The following is a 22900-nucleotide window of genomic DNA, read 5'->3' as shown; positions in this document are numbered from 1 at the left end:
CTTTTGCTCTCTCTGTCCCTCTCTGTCTCTATCTCTCCCTCTCCTTCCCTTCCTCCTTTCTGCCCTTCGCTTATTCAGACTGCCATCCTATTACTAAATCTTAATCTGTAACATCTCTTGGCTTTTACCCTTTCATTCAGTTTCCTGCTTCACATGTACCCTCTTGATATCCTTCCAGCTCTTCTTTCTTCACTTTCTTAAACTCACACACTCCTTCCCTGCCTCTCTCTCTCTTTCCTTCGTGTACTACTCCTTCCTCTCCTTCCTCCTTTGCTCCCCCTGCTTCATTTTCCATCTTCTCATCCCCCGACGGTCTCCCCCTCCTTCCCGCTCTCTGTCTTACCCTAGTTTGGAAATGCAGCAGACCTCTGAGCCTGCCACCATTGGGTGCCAGGGGCTGTCACTCTGCGGCAGGAAGAGCTCCTATTGGTCGGGCTGGAGGCTGGTAGGGAGCTGACTATAAAAGGTGGGGCCGGCGGAGGCTCGCGGAGCGGCTCTGACAGGACAGGGTCGGAAGGGGACTCCTGGCGGGCAGCTGAGCGCCTGGAGCTGGGGTGCGGGCACTGGAGCAGCGGCTCTCCGCACTAACTCTCCTCGCCTCGTCAGCGGGGCCCCTGCCTCAGAGCCCGGCAACTTGCGGCCGTCGCCCGTGCAGCCTGAGTGCCCCTTGTCTCCCCTGCACGTGTCGCGCCCCGCGCGCCCCGTCTGGCCGCCGCGATGAGCGAGGTGAGAGGCGCTGCCCGGCCCCGCCGCTGCGGACTAGGGCTGCGGCGCGGGGAGGCCGCGGCTCGGGGTCCCAGGGCTGCGAGGGAGGGTGCTGCAGCCCAGAGCCGCTGAGAATCCTCCCGGGACGGCCCCTGCCTCTCTGGGAAAGCTCCCACCTTGGAGTGCTGGGGAGCGATTGGAAGAGGGAGGCTTTAAGTTCCCTGACTGTCGGTGGAGATTTGGGGGGACTGGAATCGATTGTAGAATGGGAGGGCTGAGGTCTCAGGTCGTAAGTTTTATCCTCAGGATACTGCCCTCTGCATAGGTCTTACTGCTCCAAGGTTACTCGGGCTTCCCTTCACTCCCCAGACTTCTGAGAAAAACATTAGCTTCTGTCTTCCCTCTCCTAGGGCTGTATTGCTTTTACACTCCTTATGTAGCATTCAACGGAGAACTCCAGCCCTCGCCCCCTGGGGTGGCCACTTCGCCCCTATTAGGAAGGTGGCATCCTACCCTCCACTCATTCAATCAAGAACTAACCGTTGGAGGGACCATTCTGATATTCAGAAGGCTTGTAGTGGGGGCCTGTCTGGCTGCTGGGGAGATGTCCCCTTCAAGAGTAGACCTCCTTCTGCAGTGCTTGTTACACCCTGAGTCTCCACAGGGTCCGTGGTCATCCGAACCAGACCCAGTCCATTAACTGTGATTTCCTCTATTCAAAGAACACTGTCCATCCGTGGGGGTCAAAGCAGAGACTGGGAAAGACCTCTTCCATTGTTTGACTGCATTTTTAGGCATCCAGAGACAAGGATCTTTCTTTCTAAGTGAAGTCAGTATGGGCAGTGACATCACAAGCTTGCTCTCTGCACCCCCTTCCTAGTACCCAGGATCTTGTGTTAAATCCAACATCTCAGCTATATGCCAGATCCCAGCTCTACTGCTTACTAGCTATGTGGCCTTAGGCAAGTTTACTAAGCCTTTCTCTGCTTCAGTGTTTTATCTGCAAAATGGGGGTAATACTGGTCGTTCTAACGATTAAATGAGATAATATATGCCAAGTACTGAGAACAGTACCTGGCAGAGAGTAGGCACTCATTGTATGTTAGATATTGTTATTATCTCCATCTCACTTCTAAAATTAAAAAAAATTATTTTAGAGTATTTCAGAAAACTAGCATGAGAAGTGTCAAGGATACGAGGTTAGTGAAGGGGTAGGACCCTGTAGGTCTCAGTTTAGATCTTCATCTTTAGTAGGAGCTCTGCTGGCTCCTACCAAAAGCTCTCACCCAGGGAGCCAATTAGTGCCAACTACTATGTTTTGGTTGCCATGTCCACTAAGTTTATCCTGGAAAATTCAGCTACTCTGGGGGCTGCAGATGAACTAAAGTGGTTTCCTGTCCCTCAGATAGTTGTGACTGTGACCACAGCAGCCTTTCAGAAAGAAAGAAAAGGAAAAAAAGGTTCAATCTTCTTTCCTTTTGCTTCTTTCAGCCCTAATGTGAGAAGAGAGGTTTTCTTTGCCCTCTCCCGTTGCAGAGCACAGGCTCGGGACGCGCAGGCTCAGCGGCCATGGCTCTCGGGCCCAGCCGCTCTGCGGCATGTGAGATCTTCCTGGACCGGGGCACAAACCCGTGTCCCCTGCATCGGCAGGCGGACTCTCAACACTGCGCCACCAGGGAGGCCCTCTTTGCCCTCTTTTCACTGAGGTCTAGAGTTCAACGCCCCCCTAGTGTTTCTAAATCTGAAAGTTGCAATTCAAGCCATCCCCTGGAGGTTTGTGATGTGAAGTCTATGCCAACATGAAGATGTGTGGTTAGCCTGTGCTTTTTAGGGGAAGTGCACAGCCTCTCTGTAGGCTACACTACAGGGGCTGGGATCTAGGGTGATAGTTGGTAGAGTGACAAAGCTGTCACAAAGCAGTGTCAAGAAAAATAATTTGGTGTTTGAGGGGAAAGTCAAGTCTTGACTTAGCAGCTGTACTTGACTAGCCTCGATCAGGAACTCAGTAGAATGAAGAGAGTGGAATCCTTGGATGGGAAGTAACTGACAGTGTCTGCAGGGCTGCCTGACCTCCCAGGCTGTCAGAGTGAACTGGTCCTAACTAGCAGTTTAGTCGTCGAAGCTGCCTCCTAATACAAAGCTGAGCCTGGCTTCAGGGATGAGTATTTATAAAATCCAGAAGCAGCCACCTGGGCTTACACAGAGATCAGCTGTCCCTGAACCAGATACCCAAAGGGCCTCTGCTTCCCTAGAGGCCAAGACCCAGCCTGTTTTCTTCCTCTTGTAAAAGCTATGAAGAAAAGTGGAAGTGTTGCCCAGAGCTCTGAAGCTCTAGGGAGACTCCAAACTTCTTTCTCTCAGCCCAGCCCCAGGGGTCTCCTCTTTCAGGCTGGAGCCCTAGCCCAGGAAAGCCCTGTGCACTCTGAATCTTATGTAAGCTCCACCTCCCCCACCTGCTTATTGTCTTGCTTCAGTGAAACTGCATGAAATGAGAGAATTTGGGATCTCTTTAAGAGATTTCCATTTCAAATGAAGAACAAAAATTGGGGAGGGGGTCTCCAGACCTAGAGGAAAAGTGTAGGATCCTGGTGACGCTGCTGGGGAGGGTCTCTGGTGATACTTTCCCTTCCTGGCTCTGCTGTCACTCAGTACTGCAGCAGAGCATTCCCCTGTGAGTGTGTGTGTTCGTGTGCAGAGGAGCTGCAGGGGCTCGTCTCCAGCTTGTCTGCATTCACAGCTGCAGGCAGGACTTGATTGCTGTGAATCACAGTCTTATCTCTTATAGTTTAATAACTTTTTGCTAGTTTCGGTGGAGAATGGGGATGGGAGATGCATTCAGTCCATGAGGGCTCTTTCCTATAATCCCTTGTCATATGGTGTAGCTGGCGGCTTAAAGCACAGTTGCAAGTTCTTCTGTGATCCTGTTGCCCTTCTCAACTGTAAAAAGCCCAGCTGGAGGAATCCCTTGGTCCAGCCGTCATTCTGCTGAAATGGGGCTTATGTATGACTGGTAACTAGTTCCATGGTGTCTGCCCCATAGTGTCTGTCCTCAAGCTGGCAGGGGATGGAGCAAGGGACAGATCAACTAGAAACCTCACTAGACCCAGTACTCCCTCCTTTATTATTCTGCTTGCTGTCCTCCTAGGTAATAGGAATGGGATATCACACTTTGGGGATCACATTCTCCTTCCTGTGCATGTCTGCCTGAATCTACAACCTCCTCCACAATGGAAGTTTGGTCAGGGTGACATCATTCTGTTATGTCTTCTGCGAACCATTTGTTAGGGAACCTGGTAGGGACTTGGAGGAAATCCAAGTTTCTCTCTTTCTCTCTCATTGGTATTTTATTATGATGATGATTATGTGGGACGTATAAAACAGAAGAGCTGGATACTGGAGAGCCTTCCACCTCTAGAAATATCTGGCTTCTGAAGTAAGAGAAACCAGAATTTGGTTCCAGAGCTTGCTCATCCCTTTCTCAGTCACCAGTCCAGGTTGTTGGCTTTAGCTGCTTGAGCAGGAGACTGGCTGATAAAAGTGGATGACTTTGTCATCCTGTGACCTGGGAATATAGTCTTCTCCCTCAGCTGCAGCTGTTATCAGTAACACCTTAGAATGTCAAGTCTCTATAGGGACAGGCACCGTAAGTATTGTGGCTGGAGTCCGAATATGCAAACCTGATGTGTCTTTCATGTCTGTCCATGGAGAATCTTAACTGATGACAGTGATGGAGATAGGGCTGCAAAGACAGAGGAGGAAGTAGGATCAGGTCGATCAAGACAAGTCACTAGCTTGTCTTTTCAAGGTAGTGGTTCTATGAATGCTTCCCCCTGTTTTCTTTCTGTTTTTCTGTAGTTCCAAATTGTCTTTCATGAGTCTATGTTATCATGGAAAAAATAAGCTTAGTTTTGCAAAAATCCTTCTATCTAGAAGAAATACAGATATTTTTTTTTTACCAAAAAAATCTCAAATAATATATCAAAACATTTTAGCGATATAATTTCAGATTTGTCAAGGAACCCTAAAGATCATCTGGTCCAGGGCTTCCCTGGTGGCGCAGTGGTTGAGAGTCCGCCTGCCGATGCAGGGCACACGGGTTCGTGCCCCGGTACGGGAAGATCCCACACGCCGCGGAGCGGCTGGACCCGTGAGCCATGGCTACTGAGCCTGTGCGTCCGGAGCCTGTGCTCCGCAACGGGAGAGGTCACAACAGTGAGAGGCCCGCGTACCGCAAAAAAAAAAAAAAAAAAAAAAAAGATCATCTGGTCCAATCTCCTCATTTTACAGATGAGGAAACTGCGGCCCAAACCTTATCTAAGTTTACACAGTATTAGAACCAACACTGGGGCATAGAACTGCTGCCTTCTTATCCCCAAAGAACTTTCCCTAAGACTCTTTTAACATGTGACTCCAGTGATAGAATGGTTTAATCTACATGCAACTTTGAAGGAATATATTACAAATACTTTCTATAGGAGATCTAAGCAGTGTGATTTAATAAATCCTGAGCAAGAGGATAGAGAGAGAGGAGAGACCAACGTAGGATGATGTGTACCAACGGGGTAAATTTTGGTAGAATACTAGACAGGGTAAGCACTATTCTTCCTTATGCAAGATGCCTAGTCACCTTAAAAGTGAGTGCAATGGATATGCTGAAGTGGAGTAGGTAAGTTAATAGGAGTGTAGGAAGGCGGAAGTCTGGAGGTCCTCTTTTCATGCGTTCTTAGTTTCTGGTGTCCATCACTGATTATCATCACTGTAAAGAAACAAGGACCAGAAGGAGAGGTTTTCTTTCAGAAAAGAAAGGAATGAGCAATTCTCTTAACTCTAAAGTATTTGACTTGGAGGATCCAGTGCAGAAAACAGGTATCTAAGTAAAATTGCGGTACCTGATAATCAAACAGACGCTGAACATTTACTCCTCCTTCATTTGGCCACTTGACTTCCAAAGAGAGTACCAAGGCTTTGGGAGGAGAAATCTAGAAGAGGGAAAGAAGAACACGTTAGGCTGGCAAAGTAAGTGATGAATGCTAAGTGCGTGATTTTCTAAATCCGTAATCCAGACCTACTGCTCAAAGTGACTTGCTCCAGCATTATTTGACCTGCAAGAGTAAGCCAAGTCAGAAGCAGATCCCAAACCACTTTTTCTAAGAAATCTGCACCCCTGCGGGTGCCTGGATCTTATCACGTTCTCCTCCCTGAAGCCTGATTATTGTTTAAGTCCAGGCTGATGCCAGAAGGCGGGCCCACCTAGGTTTCCCAACCCCCCATCCAGGGAAAAGAGGTGCCATTTACCCTTCTGTTGTCCTTGGTGCTGCCTCCCTCCCCCACAAAGCCCTCCAGCTGAGCGTTTGCCTTGTAGGCTGTGGTGGGATTAATACGTTTATTCTGGGACAATAACGTCATGGGTGGGATGCACACTGAAGATTCCAGTAATACATGATGCTTTGGCACTACTCTCTCTCCCCCACCCCCTACCCCCAGTATGGGGTGAAGGCACAGCTCCAAGCTGTGTGCAGAGCACCGCAAATAACTACTCATTAAATTGTGGCAGCCCATGCTGGGGGGAAACGGGCGGGGGCTGTTGACTCACCGCATACCATGAGCTGGCATAGCCAAAGAATTCTGCCTGACTCCAGTGAGGGGTACTGCTATTTCAGGAAACAGGGGTGGGATGGCTGAGCGGGGAAGGACAGACCAGGGGGCTTGGGAGCTCGGACTGCTTAGGTTGTATTCCTGTCTCTAAGGTGTTTGGGTTATATTCCATGCATTAGGAAACATTAGGAAAAGAATGTGTGTCTGTAGAACCTGGAGTAAGGATTCCTAGTTCTTTTTCTGTTATTATCTTGAGGGTGACCTTGAGCAAGTCTTTCTGAAGCTGTTTGAGGACTGCAGCTGGTTGCTGCCCTGAAAGAATTGAAACAGTTCCAGCAGTGCTCCAAAAACAGCAGTCCAGGGTCTTTCAGGGGCACCAGGGGATCCCAAAGGCCTCTCTAAGGGTCTTTAGCAGTGAACTTCATTTATCACTGGGGGAGAACATGTCAGCAGGGATAAAAGGGTCCCTGGGGGGCTGAAGCCTCTTTGTCACTACTTGAAAGCAGATGCACTAACTCCTGTCTCCCTTCAGTTTCTGCATCTCTAAAGCAAGCAGGGAGCTTACAAGGCCTAGGATTTATTTCAATACTAAGGCAAGAAAGGGGTCTTTGGGGCTCGTATTTAGGATTTTTAGGATTCAGGCCCTTTTTAGATTTCCCTGCCCTGGACTATAGGACAGGATTCTGAGTCCTTGTGCTTATCCATCTGAACTAAGTGATCCTAACAGTACTATAATGTGTATATGATGTGTTTTCATTTGCCCAGCATCCAAGATATATCATGCAAAAGCAGAGTATATGTGATCCAGATGCAATGAGGTGCTCCTTTGTTCCTGTCTGTTGCTGCTGTTAACAACCTGTGATACCTCTTTAAAGACCCCAGTGGGATGAGGCGTAGGGGGAAATCTGGGTAGTTTACCTTTCCCATGGTTAGTTCTAAATTGCTGCTTGGAACAGAGGGGGTGACACTATCTTGCCTCTTCGCGTGACAATGGTTGCTGTGGCAACACCATTAAAGATGTAAGAGACAAAGAAAGGAAGAAATGCAGCCCAAGAAGGGGGCAGGGCGAGTAGGGCCTAGAGTTATAGGGTACCTATTCCCCAATAGTGACAGCTATAGGGAAAAAGCACCTAAGTCGCTACCACTTTGACTATTTTCAGGTGCTTTGCCAATACTAACAAACTATCCTTCTGAGGCAAGGAATGGCTTTACACAGTCATCTTTCTGATACAAAGGATTGATTGAGGAGATATGGTCTATTTGCTCCTGAGGATTAATCATCTTCTCCCTGTGGTCTACAAAAAAAAAAAAAAAAAAAAAATAGGGTATGTTTCTGTCTAAGGGTTCTTTGCAATGAAACATGAACATTAATGGAGGTGCTGTATTGGAGGTCCCCTCTGGTACACCTATGACCTGGGAGTAGCTCCAGGAGGCTCCAGGGCTCCAGACATGGGCAGCTGCTATACAGAATACAATTTCTGCCCAAGCAGACTATTGTTGGGCCCTTTACCAAAGGTTTAGAGCTATTGTCAGCATTTTTGGGGACAGACATTGGGAATACAGGGAGATTGTGATTTCCAGGGTTGGTTTAGAATAAAAAGAGAACAGTTATGAAACTCCTTTGGTAGCAGAATAAGCCTCAAGGGCCCTTAGAACCATCCCAGGTATTCCCTTCATCCTTCAGTCCCACTTAGTGAAGATATACTCTGTGGCAGCTCTAGTTTTTGATTCCAGGTCTTGAGCCAGGCAACACCCCAGTAACTTGTCCTATTCTTATATTCAATCCACAGTTACATTACTTCAAAATAATAACAATTTATTTTGATATATGCTAGGTATATTTTTTCTAGTTCTTTTCACCTTTTAGGATAGATATGTTTTCTCTTCTGCAGATGAGATGTCTGAGCACAGCAAGGCTAACTGATTTATCCAATGTCACACAGCTAGGAATGGGAGAGCCGGGATAGTCAATGCAGATCCAGGATATGAACTCGGATCTGTCTACCTCTACCTAAGATGACATATTGCTTCCACCAGGAATTTGAGGCTTGAGAAAATTTTAATTCACATAAACAAATATCTACTGAGTATCTACTATGTGCAAGACATAGGTTGCAGTTACTACAAGTGATACACAAATAAATGGACCGTGCTTTCAAGGAAATGGACTCTGGTGGGGTGGTGAAGTTGGGGAAGGGGAGGTAAGACAAATACACAATAACTATAATACAGGTAACATGAAATACACTCCTAGAGAAGTTCTTCCCCTTCATCCTCAGCTGTTTTTCAGGCACATCTACTGAAGTGAGGAAAAGCAATGACCTGGCTTCACAATCTCTGAGCCAGCTACAGAGTGAGGCCCTCAGCTATCTGAAAGCAAATTAAACTTCAGAAATCGTGGTGAGGTGGCAAATACAGCAGAGTAGGAGCTCCCTTCATTTGTTCAACATATACTGAGTGTGTATCATGCTAGACCCTGGAGTGAGTAAGATAGACACTGCCCCTGCCCTCATAGCGAGTTCCTCATAGGAACTTGCACAGAAATGGAGGAGACAGACATTAAATAACTAATTAATAAATTATTATTTAATTACATTAGTAACAAGTACTACTAAGGAGAAATACCAGGTGCTGTGAAAACTTATGACGGTCCTAGCCTAGTCTGGGGAGCTAAGAAGGGCTTCCTGGAAGAAGGAACCCTTAAGTAGAGCTCTGAAGGATAAATAGGAATTAACTAGGTAAAAGGGGAGCAGGGGTAAGGGAACCATGTGCCAAGGTCCTGAGGTGAGAAGCAACAGAGATGAGGTTACCGAGGTAATCAGAGGTTGCATAATGTAAGATCTTTTAGACTGTGTTAAAGATTTTCTTCTAAAAATACAAGCATTTTCTTCTTTATCCTAAGAGCATCAGTAACCACTTGGGCTATTACCGTGGTCCACATAAGAAACAACTGTGTTAGGATGGTGGAAGTGAATGGATTAAGAGATATTTGGGAGATAAAGTTAATAGGACTTGATATTGAATTGGATATGCAATGTGAAGGAAAGAAAGGTGTCAAGAACAATTTCTAGGTTTGTGGCTTGTACAACTGGATGAAATGGGGAATACCTTGCAGAGCACTAGGTTGGGTAGGTAGGATTATGAATTTAGTTTGAGACACAAAGAGTTTGGAGTTCCCATAGAACACCCAAGTGGAGATGTTTTATTTATTTATTTATTTTAATTTTAATTTTATTTTATTTATTTTTTTGTGGTACGCAGGCCTCTCACTGTCGTGGCTTCTCCCGTTGCAGAGCACAGGCTCCGGACGCGCAGGCTCAGCGGCCATGGCTCACGGGCCCAGCCGCTCCGCGGCATGTGGGATCTTCCTGGACCGGGGCACGAACCCGTGTCCCTTGCATCGGCAGGCGGACTCTCAACCACTGCGCCACCAGGGAAGCCCAAGTGGAGATGTTTAAAAGCTCAGAGGAGGTTTCTGGGATAGAGGTATGCAGTCTGCCCTCTGCATCCACGGGTTCCACCAACAGCGGATTGAATTTCTGAATCTGAGGATGCAGAACCCATGGGTACTGGAGGGCAGACTGTACTGTGCCATTTTATGTAAGGGACTTGAGCATCTGTGGATTTTGGTATCCCTGGGGATCCTAAAACCAATCCCTCTTGGATACCAAGGGAAAGCTGTACATTTGAGCCGTCAATGGCATTCTGTGCGGTTCAATATGGTAGCCACTAACCACATGTAGTTATTTAACTTATTAGTTATTAATAAATTATTAACTTATTAAATAAATTTATAAATTTTATTCCTCAGTTGCACTAGCCCCATTTCAAAATGCTCGATAGCCCCATGTGCCTAGGGGATGCCATATATTGGGCAGCACAGATATAAAACATTTCCATCATTGCAAAAAGTTCTTTTGCAGGGGTCTGCAAACTTTTTCTGTAATGGGCCGGGTAGCAAGTATTTTTGGCTTTGTGGGCCCTGTGGCCTCTGCTGCAATTACTCAACTCTGCTACTGTGGTGCAAAAGCAGCCACAGACAATATGCAAACAATGGGCATGGCTGTGTTCCAGTAAAATTTAATTTAGGAAAACAGGCCGTAGACCAGATTTGGCGGTGCGCAGTAGATAGCTGACCACTGTTCTATCGGATGGTGCTGTATAAATGATAACTGAAGTCATAGGTGCAGATAAGATCATCTAGGAAAAGAGAACAGAAGGGAGCCTAGCCCTAAACCTCGAGAGCCCCCAATACTTAAATGTTGACAGAAGTGTCCAGAAAGATAGGAGAAAAATCAGGAAAAACTGTGATGTCCCAGGAGCCAAGGAAAGAATGTGTGTCAAGAAAGGTGAAATGATTAAGAGTATTGAACGCTTCAAGAGGTCAAGCCAAGTGGAGCTGAAACTTTTGCATTTGATTTCTTATCATAGAGCACATTGGTTTTCTAAAGAGGCATTTCAGTGGAGTAGGAGTAAGAAGCTAGGTTGAAGTGGGTGGGAGAGTGTGTGGGAGGTGAGGAAATGGAGATAGTAAGTGTTCTGAGAAGTCCAGCTATGAAAAGAAAAGAGATGTGAGAGACCCTGGCCCCCACCCCTTCCCCAGTCACCTATCTACTCTACCTTTCTAACTGGTCCTTCTCAGTCTTTTCTAGCTCTCTTAACCTTCTTTCCCCGTAAAAAAATAACTTATTATTTAATAACTTATTACGTTACTTGTATAACTTAATAAGGTATAACTTACATGCAGTAAAATGTACTTTTATCCGGATATAGTTCTGTGAATTCTGACAAACATATACATCATGTAACTGCCACCACAATCAAGATATACAGCAGCTCCATCATCCCCAAATTCCCCCATTTTCCTTTATACTCACCCCTCCCATGACCTCAGCCCTTAGCAGCCACTGATCTGTCTGCTGTACCTATAGTTTTGCCTTTACAAGAAATGTCATATAATTGGAATCATACGGTATACGTGTATCCTTACGGGTCTGGCTTCTTTCACTTAGCATAATGCCTTTGAAGTTCATCCATGTTGTTGTATGTATCAGTAGTTCATTCCTTCTTTAATTGTTGAGTAGTATTACATTTTATGGATGTATTACAATGTGTTTACCCATTCCTCAGTTGAGGGACATTTGGTTGTTTCCAGTTTTTGGTGATTGCAGGTAAAGCCGTTATAAACATTCACCTGCAAGTTTACGTGTAGACGTACGTTTTAATTTCACTTGAGTAAATACCTAGGAGTAGGATTGCTGGGTTGTATGAAAAATGGACACTTAAGAAACTTCCACACTAGCTGTTCCATCTTACCTTCCCACCAGCAATGTCTGAGAGCTCCAGATACTCTGTATCTTTGCCAGCACATCGTATAGTCATTAAGAAAAAACCAACAAAAACACGTGTGTGCATGCATGCGTGCATGCGTGCACATGCGCACACACACACACACACACACACACACACACCCCCCAAAACAACAACAACAAAACATTCTAATAGCTGTATAATGATATCTAATTGTGGTTTTAATTCAAATTTCCCAAATGACTAATGATATATATTTTTTCATGTGCTTATTTGCCATCCATGTATCTTCTTTGGTGAAGTGTCCAAATATCTTGCTCCTTTTTACAAACTGTATTCATACTATTGAGATTTGAAAGTTCTTTATATATACTGGATACAAGTCCTTTATCAGATTTGTGATTTGCAAATATTTTCTTCCAGTCTGTAGTTTGTCTCTTCATTCTCTTAGGAGTGTCTTTCAAAGAGCAGTTTTGAATTTTGATGAAGTCCAATTTATAATTTTTTTCTTTTATGGATTATGCTTTTGGTGTATCTAAGAAATCTTTGCCTACCCCAAGGTTGCAAAGATATTTTTTCCCTGGATTTTCTTCTAGAAGTTTTATAGTTTTAGGTTTTATATCCATTTCAAGTTAATTTCTGTATAGGGTGCAAGACATAGATTGAGGTTTCTTTGCACTTGACTATCCAATTGTTCCAGCACTATTTTGAAAGGACCATCCTAACATTTTATTTATTTATTTATTTTTATAAATCTTTATTGGAGTATAATTGCTTCACAATACTGTGTTAGTTTCTGTTGTACAACAAAGTGAATCAGCCATATGCATACATATATCCCCATATCCCCTCCCTCTTGAGCCTCCCTCCCACCCTCCCTAACCCACCCCTCTAGGTCATCGCAAAGCACCGAGCTGATCTCCCTGTGCTATGCTGCTGCCTCCCACTAGCTATCTATTTTTACATTTAGTAGTGTATATACGTCGATGCTACTCTCACTTCGCCCCAGCTTCCCCCTCCGTCTCCCCCCATGTCCTCAAGTCCATTCTCTATGTCTACGTCTTTATTCCTGCCCTGCCACTAGGTTCATCAGTACCATTTTTTTTTTTAGATTCCATAATATATGCGTTAACATACAGTATTTGTTTTTGTGTTTCTGACTTACTTCAGTCTGTATGACAGACTCTAGGTCCATCCACCTCACTACAAATAACTCAATTTCATTTCTCTTTATGGCTGAGTAATATTCCATTGTATATATGTGCCACATCTTTATCCATTCATCTGTCAGTGGACATTTAGGTTGCTTCCATGTCCTGGCTATTGTAAATAGTGCTGCAATGAACATTGTGGTACATGTCTCTTTTTGAATTATGGTTTTCTCAGGGTACATGCGCAGTAGTGAGATTGCTGTGTCGTATGGTAGTTCTATTTTAGGTTTTTAAGGAACCTCCATACTGTTCTCCATAGTGATTTTATCAATGTATATTCCCACCAATAGTGCAGGAGGGTCCCCTTTTCACCACACCCTTTCCAGCATTTACTGTTTGTAGATTTTTTTGATAATGGCCATTCTGATAGGTGTGATGTGATACCTCATTGTAGTTTTGATTTCCATTTCTCTAATAATTAGTGAGGTTGAGCATCTTTTCATGTGCCTCTTGGCCATCTGTATGTCTACTTTGGTGAAATGTCTATTTAGGTCTTCCACCCATTTTTTAATTGGATTGTTTGTTTTTTGATATTGAGCTCCATGAGCTGTTTGTATATTTTGGAGATTAATCCTTTGTCTGTTGTTTCATTTGCAAATATTTTCTCCCATTCTGAGGATTGTGTTTTTGTCTTATTTATGGTTTCCTTTGCTGTGCAAAAGATCTTAAGTTTAATTAGATCCCATTTGGTTTTTTCTGTTTTTATTTTCATTACTCTAGGAGGTGGGTCAAAAAAGATCTTGCTGTGATTTACGTCAAAGAGTGTTCTTCCTATGTTTTCCTCTAAGAGTTTTATAGTGTCTGATCTTACATTTAGGTCTTTAATCCATTTGGAGTTTATTTTTGTGTATGGTGTTAGGGAGTGTTCTAATATCATTTTACATGTGGCTGTCCAGTTTTCCCAGCACCACTTATTGAAGAGGCTGTCTTTTCTCCATTGTATGTTCTTGCCTCTTTTGTCATAAATTAGGTGACCATATGCACATGGGTCTATCTCTGGGCTTTCTATCCTGTACCATTTATCTGTATTTCTGTTTTTGTGCCAGTACCACACTGTCTTGATTACTATAGCTTTGCAGTATAGTTTGAAGTTGTGGAGCCTGATTCCTCCAGCTCCGTTTTTCTTTCTCAAGATTGCTTTGACTATTCTGGGTTTTTTGTGTTTCCAGACGAATTGTAAAATTTTTTGTTCTAATTCTGTGAAGAATGCCATTGGTAGTTTGATAGGGATTGCATTGAATCTGTAGATTGCTTTGGGTAGTATAGTTATTTTCACAATATTGATTCTTCCAGTCCAAGAACATAGTATATTTCTCCATCTGTTCACCCTAACCTTTTAATATTGGGGTTCCTCAAGGCTTGGTCCTAGACCCGCTTCTTTTCACTCTAGTTGTGGTTGAAGAAGGAATTCAGATTGAGGAAGGCTTTTTCTTGTTTTTTCGGTTTTAAAGAAAGGAAGAGGTTTTATTTATAAGCAAGTCAAGAGAATTGATTGTGAAGATCCCTGAGGAGGAGAAAAGGGGAATGGGATCTAAAGCTCAAATGGAAGGAAAAGACATCATCTGAATGCTGATAAATGCTCTGGAAGGAGGTATGGGGTCAGGAAAGGGAGGATATTGCTGTGTCATATCCCTCTCTGCAGTCTCTCAAAGTTTGAAGACAGAAGACCCCTAAGCCAGCAGACCTCTCCTTTTCCTCCGTCCACACTGGAAGGGAGAGTCCACAACTTTGAACTGCAGAGGAAACAAAAGTATACTCATGGGGAATTGACAGCTACTGCCAAGATGATGGAATGGAACATTGGAGCACATCAGGCCCAGAGGTGAGGAGAAAAGGAATACAGGAATGTAGGCAGGGAAAGAAACTAGGGCCCTCTAGGGAAAGGCAAGAGTTGATGGGCCTCATAGTTGCTAATTACATGTTGAGAAGTAAGAAACATTTAGTCCTGTGTAGGCAGTGAGGCTGAACTGAACCAAGCTTCAACTCACTAGAAACTTCGAGTAACAGGCTTAAATGTAAGCAAGAGAGTCATTTGAAATGGAAACCAATAGGATGATCCTGCACATGGAATTCTCAGAATCTGAAAGGCTAGCATCTGGCCCTGGGAGTGAAAAACACACATACAGGCTATGGCTAACCCCCAGGGGTCAGCCCGGTATGTGTCAGGAGGCCCACTGGGCAAACATCAAGATGAAAGCCAGAATCAGCATGGCTAGCTCAACTAGCAGAGCAGGAATCTGAGTCAGTAGGCAAGGTCTGGGATCAGGTTCTCAAATTACAAGAAAGCTTTCCCCATATTGGGAGGACAGGACCCTCTAGAGTATATATCAAGCAAGTGTTGGGGACTATGGATTGAGAGACTGGTCCTTGAATACAGCTGCCTAACTGTGGGAATGGAAGGAAATCATGATCTCTAGGACTTTCCTTCTTACCTAGGGATTGCTCTGCTGTGTGGGAGCACTTGTCTATTTAAATCAGTTTCACACTGGACATCCTTCTCATGTGGTATGTATGTACCACATGCATACACGTGCTTACGCCTTTGGCTGGAGACGGATACAGCATAGCATAATGTTCAAGAGGGTGGACTCTGGAGTCAGACCACGTTGGTTCAAATCCTGGCTTTGCTACTTCTTAGCTATATGACCTTAGGCAAGTTAATTAACCTCTTCTGGCCCTTAGTTTTCTTATCTGTAAAGTGAGACTAGTAACAATACCTATCTTATAGGGCTGTTGTAAGAATTAAACATGTTAAAGTACTTAGAACAGTGACTGGCACAAAGTAAGTATTATATCAATATATATGATTATTAATAAGATGAGGTGGGGTGGCATTCTAAAGTCCTTGATTTCTTCCAGTTCCCCTAGATGGGTCCCATAAGGAAAAGGAAGGATTTGCTAAACCATTTCACTGTTGTTATTTCTGGTCAGAAGAGCTCAGTGTTGAAAGAAGTAGAAGAGCACCTGAGAGTTTCCAGTAATCCATACCTGGCTAGAATGAGAGGCTGAGAGAGAGCGGCTGAGAAACGCTCACCTGTCACAGCTCTGTGGGTGAGCACTGATCCTCTGGAGTTGCGAGTTTTTGTAAGAGACACTCTTACAGCACATGTGGTTTCTGGTTCATCCAGAGAGGACCTCCGTGCCTCCTTGGTTTACCAGAAATATGGTTAATCTGATGGCTGTCAGATGGATGCACCAGAGGACCTTGATTCATCTAAAATTGCTGAGTTTCTGGAAGATACACAGGAGACTTGGGGCAGAGACCAGGGACCAGGAAAGGGCTGAGTATCACGTAGAGGGTGGGAGCTAACAACATGTGATCTAACTGCCCCCACCTCCTACCTCAGCAAATCACTAACCACTAAATCCAGAAATCTATAGTGTTCGGAGTAGCTATTTGAGAACTGGCTGGAGAGGGTACAGGGAGGAGGAGCAGGTTGAAGCCCCAGCGTATTACTTTTTAGCAGAAGGTGTGAGAGAGATTTCAAGGGGCATTGTTAGTAATAGGGGTTTTCTTCTCCTTTACAGAACCCTTTTCTAGTCTCCGTAGTGACCTCTCATAAAGTTCGGCCAAATGGAGCTGAGAACCCCTGGGTGGCTAGACAGCAGCTGAGCCATGGCTCCATTCCAGGGTCAGTAATCTCAGGAGAGACTCAGGAAGGTGACAGCTGGCAGGGCAGAGGGAAAGGGGTGGCGGGTGTGGTTCAGCCCTGGCAAATATTCCTGCTTCGAGGATTCTCAAGGTTAGCTGATATGAGAAGGAAGGCAGAGGAAGGGGCCGTTACTCGAGGGAAGATTTTTAGAACTGGGGTCCAGATTTTCCTCCAAAGGGGAGGGATGAAAGAAAAGAATTGGTGGATTAAGGGAACAGGCTTAGAGAGAGAGAGAGGGATAATGGTTAAAGCAAGGATCAGATTCAGGGATTTGCTGGCAATAAAAAAAGGAGGGTTTGAAGTCAGAGATCATAGGACTATAGAACTTGCCTCTTGACCCGTGACCCTCTTGTCAGGACTATTGACTATTATCCTATTACTAAACACCCCATGTATCTCATGCTTTTGCAGTGTGGACAGACCTCTTGTGATGACAGCGTGCCAGTGTGGAAAGCGTCACCTAGCTAACTACTGGGTCACTACATTGATCATGTGCCAAATATATATATATATATAGACTACAGGAAGATCATGGGAAAAGAAAGAATAATGAGTGGGCAGTCTCCCAAGAGTCTCAGGAACAACCCTTCCTCTAATGGAAACTTTTTTTTTTTTTGGTCAAAGGGGGACTAGCAGGAATTCCATAGGGTTTGGGGAACACCCTTGTGCAAGTTCTTTCAGATTTTTAAATAAAAATGTACATATACATACATAAGCAATCAATATATTTTACAAAAATTGGACCATATCAACTTTTATTTGTAAATTTAATTATTTTTGGCTGCACTGGGTCTTCGTTGCTGCGCGTGGGCTTTCTCTAGTTGTGGTGAGCGGGGGCTATATTCGTTGCGGTGCACAGGCTTCTCATTGCCGTGGCTTCTCTTGTTGTGGAGCACGGGCTCTAAGGTGTGCAGGCTTCAGTAGTTGTGGCTCGCAGACTCTAGAGCATAGGCTGAGTAGTTGTGGCGCACGGGCTTAGTTGCTCCGTGGCATGTGGGATCTTCCTGGACCAGGGATCGAACCCGTGTCCCCTGTATTGGCAGGCGTATTCCCAACCACTGCACCACCAGGGAAGCCCCCAGCGTTTTTTATCTTAATAATTTGTATTTTACTTTAAATTATTATTTTCTTATTTCCCCCTAACTTTCTGTTAGAAAAATTTATCAGAGTTGAAAGAGTTGTTCAATGCACATCCATATCTTTTCCAGCTAGATTCAGTAATTGTGAATATATTAGCATATTTGTGTCAGCATGCGACGGTATTCGATCTTGTGGACATAGCACAGTGGCTAAGAGTGTGGAGTTGGTCTGCCTCGGTCCCAGAGCCAGTTCCACTGTTTTCTAGTAGTGTGGCTTGACCTTGGGCAAGATCTTTTTTTTTTGCGGTATGCGGGCCTCTCACCGCTGTGGCCTCTCCCGTTGCACAGCACAGGCTCCGGACGCGCAGGCTCAGTGGCCACGGCTCACGGGCCCAGCCGCTCCGCGGCATGTGGGATCTTCCCAGACCCGGGCACGAACCCGCGTCCCCTGCATCGGCAGGCGGACTCTCAACCACTGCGCCACCAGGGAAGCCCTTGGGCAAGATCTTTAACATCTCTAAGCCTGTTTCCTCAACTATAAAATAGGATGACATCTCAGAGATTTCAGAGGATTAAATGGGATACGGTTTGGCCATAATAAATGCTCAGGAAGTATTATTTGGATACTTGTCTTATCTCCTCACTCAGCCTGGAAGATAGGGACAATATCTTGACTGGTTTTACTTTATTTTTTTTTTTAATTTTTGGCTGCGTTGGGTCTTCGTTGTTGCAGGCTGGCTTTCTCTAGTTGCGGTGAGTGGGGGCTACTCTTTGTTGTGGTGCTCGGGCTTCTCACTGCGGTGGCTTCTCTTGTTGCGGAGCATGGGCTCTGGGTGTGCGGGCTTCAGTAGTTGTGGCGCGCGGGCTCGGCGGTTGTGGTGCGCGGGCTTAGTTGCCCCATGGCATGTGAGATCTTAGTTCCCTGACCAGGGATCAAACGGGCATCCCCTGCATTGCAAGCCGGATTGTTAACCACTGGACCACCAGGGAAGTCCCTTACCTGCAGAATTTGACACAATTAATCACTCTTGTCTCCTTGAAATAGTTTCTTCATATGGCTTCTAAAGTACTATAATCTCTTGACTTTTCTCCTGGCTTCTTCTCAACTTCTCTTATTGATTTCTCCGCATTTCTACAACCTCTAATCACCGGAATGCCCCAGGATTTGCCCCTTTTCTCCTCTTTATCTGAACTCACTCCCTTGGTGATCTCACCCAGTCTCATGGCTTAAATGCCAACCACATCTTAATAACTGTCTAATTTATATCTCTAGGCAAGAGTCTTCTCTTTAACTCATCTTGAATATCCAACAGCTTATAACAACATCTCCTCCTGGTAGACAGTGGACTTGAGGATGGTGGGGGGCCGGGGGCCAGGGGGTACGGGGTGGGGAGGCTGAGACAAAATGAGAGAGTAGCATTGACATATATACACTACCAAATGTAAAATAGCTAGTAGGAAGCAGCTGCATATCACAAGGAGATCAAGTGCTTTGTGACCTCCTAGAAGGGGTGGGATAGGGAGGGTGGGCAGGAGGCTCAAGAGGGAGGGGATATGGGGATATATGTATACGTAGAGCTGGTTCACTTTGTTATACAGCAGAAACTAACACAACATTGTAAAGCAATTATACTCCAATAAAGATGTAAAAAAAAAAAAAAAAAAAAAAAAACTCCTCCTGGATAACTAGGTAGGCAATCTCAAACTTGTCCAAAAACAAGTTTCTGATTCTTTCCCTAATACCTGCTGCTCCTGCTGTCTTCTTCATTTCAGGAAATGGCAATTCATTTTTTTTTCATTTCCTCAGCCCCAAAACTTTGGAGCTATCCTTGAGTTGTGTCACTATGCCATTTAACCAATAGTCGTAGCTTGAAAATACAGTTGGCCCTCTGTGTCTGAGGGTTCTGCATCCGTGGATTCAACGAACCAAAGATTGAAAGTATATAATTTTTTAAATTTCAGACAGTTTCAAAAAGCAAAACTTGAATTTGCTGCAAGCCAGCAACTATTTGCATAGCATTTACATTGTATTGACAACTATTTACATAGCCTTTACATCGTATTAGGCATTATAAGTAATCTAGAGATTTTAAGTATGTGGGAGTATGTGCATAGGTTATATGCAAATACTTGCCAATATACAAATAAATGCCATTTTATATAAGGTATTTGAGCGTCTGTGGATTTTGGTATCCTTGTGGGTCCTGGAACCAATCTCCTGCGGAATCTGAGGGACAATTGTATACCTAGAATCAGATCACTTCTCACCACCTCCACTGACACCTTTTTGATCCAAGCAACCATTATCTCCTGTCTAGTTTTCTGCAATAATTGCCTAACAGATTTTTCAGCTTCCTCCCTAATGCCCCTTATGTGCCAATTGAAGGTCTCTAATGGCTTCTCATCACCCTTACGATAAAAGTCAAGCTCCTTAAAAAGACTCCCAAGGCTTAAAAAGACTCCCAAGGTCCGACGGAGTCTGCCCCAACTCCCAGTTATCTCTGATCTCATCTCCAACTGTCGTTCACTCCAGCTACGTTGGACTCATGCTATTGCTCAAACACGCTAGTCACACTTCCACCCCAGGGCCCTTGAGAGCTCTTGCCCACCACCTACAGCCCTTACTCCCTTATCTCCTTCAGCTCTTGGCTCAGATACCACCTTTCAGAGAGGCTTTTCCTGACCACTCTGTATAAAACTGTATTTCTCCATTCCCACCTGGCAGTCACTACCTCCCTTCCCTGTCTTTTCTCTATAGCACTTATCACCACTTAACATAATAATAATTTTTTTATTCATTTGTCTATCTATATCCTAGAATGTAAACTCCATGAGGGCAGGGTTTTTTCTGTTTTGTCCTCTACAATTTCCCTAGCACCAATCAATACTTGTTGAATAAATTTTGATGACTCTTCTCCCTCTCTCTGATCTCAAGACCCACTTCTTCAAAAGACTAAGGGATGGGGCTTCCCTGGTGGCGCAGTGGTTGAGAGTCCGCCTGCCGATGCAGGGGACGCGGGTTTGTGCCCCGGTCCGGGAAGATCCCACATGCCGCGGAGCAGCTGGGCCCGTGAGCCATGGCCACTGAGCCTGTGCGTCCGGAGCCTGTGCTCCGCAACAGGAGAGGCCACAGCAGTGAGAGGCCCGCATACCGGGAAAAAAAAAAAAAAAGACTAAGGGATGGACCTGGTAGTAGGAGGGCTTGAAAATGATGATGGTGAGTCTACGGGGATGGCACCTTAATACTTCTGTGAATATCTAATATTCTGATTTTTCTTTTCCAGCTTAACACCAAAACATCCCCAGCAACCAACCAGGCAGCTGGCCCAGAGGAAAAGGGTGAGTGGGGGTGGGCTAAGCAGTTTGTAGGGCAGGTAAATATAGGGACATGAAGACAAGTAGGGCTGGAAGCCTGGAAGCTCCTAAAGTCAGATGTAACAGGAATAAGAATGTGATAAGTGAAACAAAGCACTAGGTTAGGACTACTATATCTATAAACTTCCTTCCACTTTTTCCTAAGAAGTAAACCTACTAGAATTTACGCTTTGATTTTAGAAACTGGCTCTGGAATGCTTGGAAACAGGTACAGTGATAGGAAGAAACTCATCAAATGATCCCAGCCCCTGTCTCAATCAGAACTTTAGGGAAAACAGGGGAAAGTGAGTGTGCCGTGGGACTCTGAACTGTAGGATTTAGGAATAAGTGGTGATAGAAGACATTTGTCATCTTGGTTCAAGAGTTGCAAAGCTTCTGAGTACCTACTATAACTAATTCTCAGCCTAGGTACCCTGACTCAAGCTTCTGGGAGAGTCATCAGGCATTCCGGGTCCTAGCAAAGATTGGGGGACCTCACAGAGTCCAGTAGAAAGTGGACTTTAACCACTGTATTTGGGGTCTGGGAAAGGGGCTGGGGCAATTCAGGTTTACTCATTAATGAATCTCTCAACTATCTGCAGGGAGAGCTGGCAATGCCAAGAAGGCTGAGGAGGAGGAGGAGATTGACATTGATCTGACGGCACCAGAAACAGAGAAGGCTGCCCTTGCTATTCAGGGCAAGTTCCGGCGATTCCAGAAAAAGAAAAAGGATTCCAGTTCCTGAATAACCAGCCTTACCCTTCACCTTGCTCCCTTCCCTCCCCTTCTCCACAGCTCTGACTCCCATGTATCTTTGTCTCCTTGTCCCTCAAGCTTCTCGTTGAGGCAAGTTCAACACTTATACATTATTTTCCCTGGCCTCTCAAGCCATCGCAGCCGCAGAGGCACAAGGAACACAGGGAAGATGAAGAATTCAACAGGCAGCCACTTGCTTAAGGGTGGAATGTTTTCTCCTTGGGATACAGCTTCTTGACCAGTACCTGTGCCTGCTCTATGAGGCTGAAGAGCAAGAGGATTTGAGGTTGAGAGAGGGACCCCTGATGATGTGGGAGGGAGGGAAAAGCCTTCAGAGTAGGGTGCCCGAGGGTGGGGCATATGTTCCACTGGTTACAGCATTCACACTTCAGGTAGCATTTTTTACCTTCACATCCTTCTCATCAGAACCTCAACTTCCCTCCTATGAGCTAAGCCACAGTGGGGACTGGAGCCTCCCTTTCTCCTGGGCAGACCTAAATCAAACTGCTCCCATGTTAGTGCATGCTCAGTAGATTAGTTCCAAGGAAGGCCGACTGGGACTGGTAGAGACAAGGGCAAGTTTCCTTCATCGTCTAGTCTAGAACCGTAAGGGGCAGAAGTGGAAGAGGTTCAAGGGGCCGCAGGCAGGGAAATGGGAAGATTTGGGAAGGAAATCGCCAGTTGATTTGGGAAGAAAAGAAAAGTGAAGGAGGAGGAGATCTCTAAGGACACAAGTTACTGCTGGTAAAGGTGTACCATATGAAGGATTCCTGGGGCTTTGTTAACCTGCCTACCTCTAACCCCTCATGCCTAGCCACCCCCAGAGGCCACAAAAACCAAGTGACCCTTGTAGTTCCCACCTGCCCCATGGTGGAGTCAGAGCAGAAGTGGAACAGCCACTCTGTGTGATTTTAGCATGTTTAATAATTATGAAAACAATAAACAAAATCCTCAAGTGGGGCCTTTTGACCTCTCCTTCTGTTTTTTCTCGGGAGGAATATGAATATAAGCCTGAGCTGGCCTCAGGGAGGGTGGTAGAGCAACTGCGCGGATTACATGATGGCTCAGGAAACTAATACAGACCGAAGCCCTCTCCTACCTTCCTTCCCTGACCTTGTCCTCACCTTGATTCACCACCCACATTGTCTCTACCTGCTGCTATTTCCACCCCCGATGCTCCCCTACAAGGGTGCTCATCTCCTTCCCTTTCCCCTTCCAGCGAGCACACGCTTGGTGG

At 45.1% G+C, this 22900-nt stretch overlaps 1 protein-coding gene across 1 annotated transcript; it reads left to right on the top strand.

The window, feature by feature from the left end:
* Positions 1-717: 717 nt before the first annotated feature.
* Positions 718-21987, top strand: PCP4L1 (Purkinje cell protein 4 like 1; the record flags this gene model as incomplete). The annotated part of the gene is made up of 3 exons (XM_082657159.1): positions 718-726; positions 20838-20892; positions 21510-21987. The coding sequence occupies 3 exons, from the start codon at positions 718-720 to the stop codon at positions 21650-21652; spliced, it is 207 nt and encodes a 68-aa protein (XP_082513285.1). The 3' UTR covers positions 21653-21987.
* Positions 21988-22900: the final 913 nt, after the last annotated feature.

This window comes from Grampus griseus (genome assembly GCF_964374135.1).
Source record: "Grampus griseus genome assembly, chromosome: 1".
NCBI lineage: Eukaryota > Metazoa > Chordata > Mammalia > Artiodactyla > Delphinidae > Grampus > Grampus griseus.
This window is presented reverse-complemented; position numbering and strand designations above follow the sequence as displayed.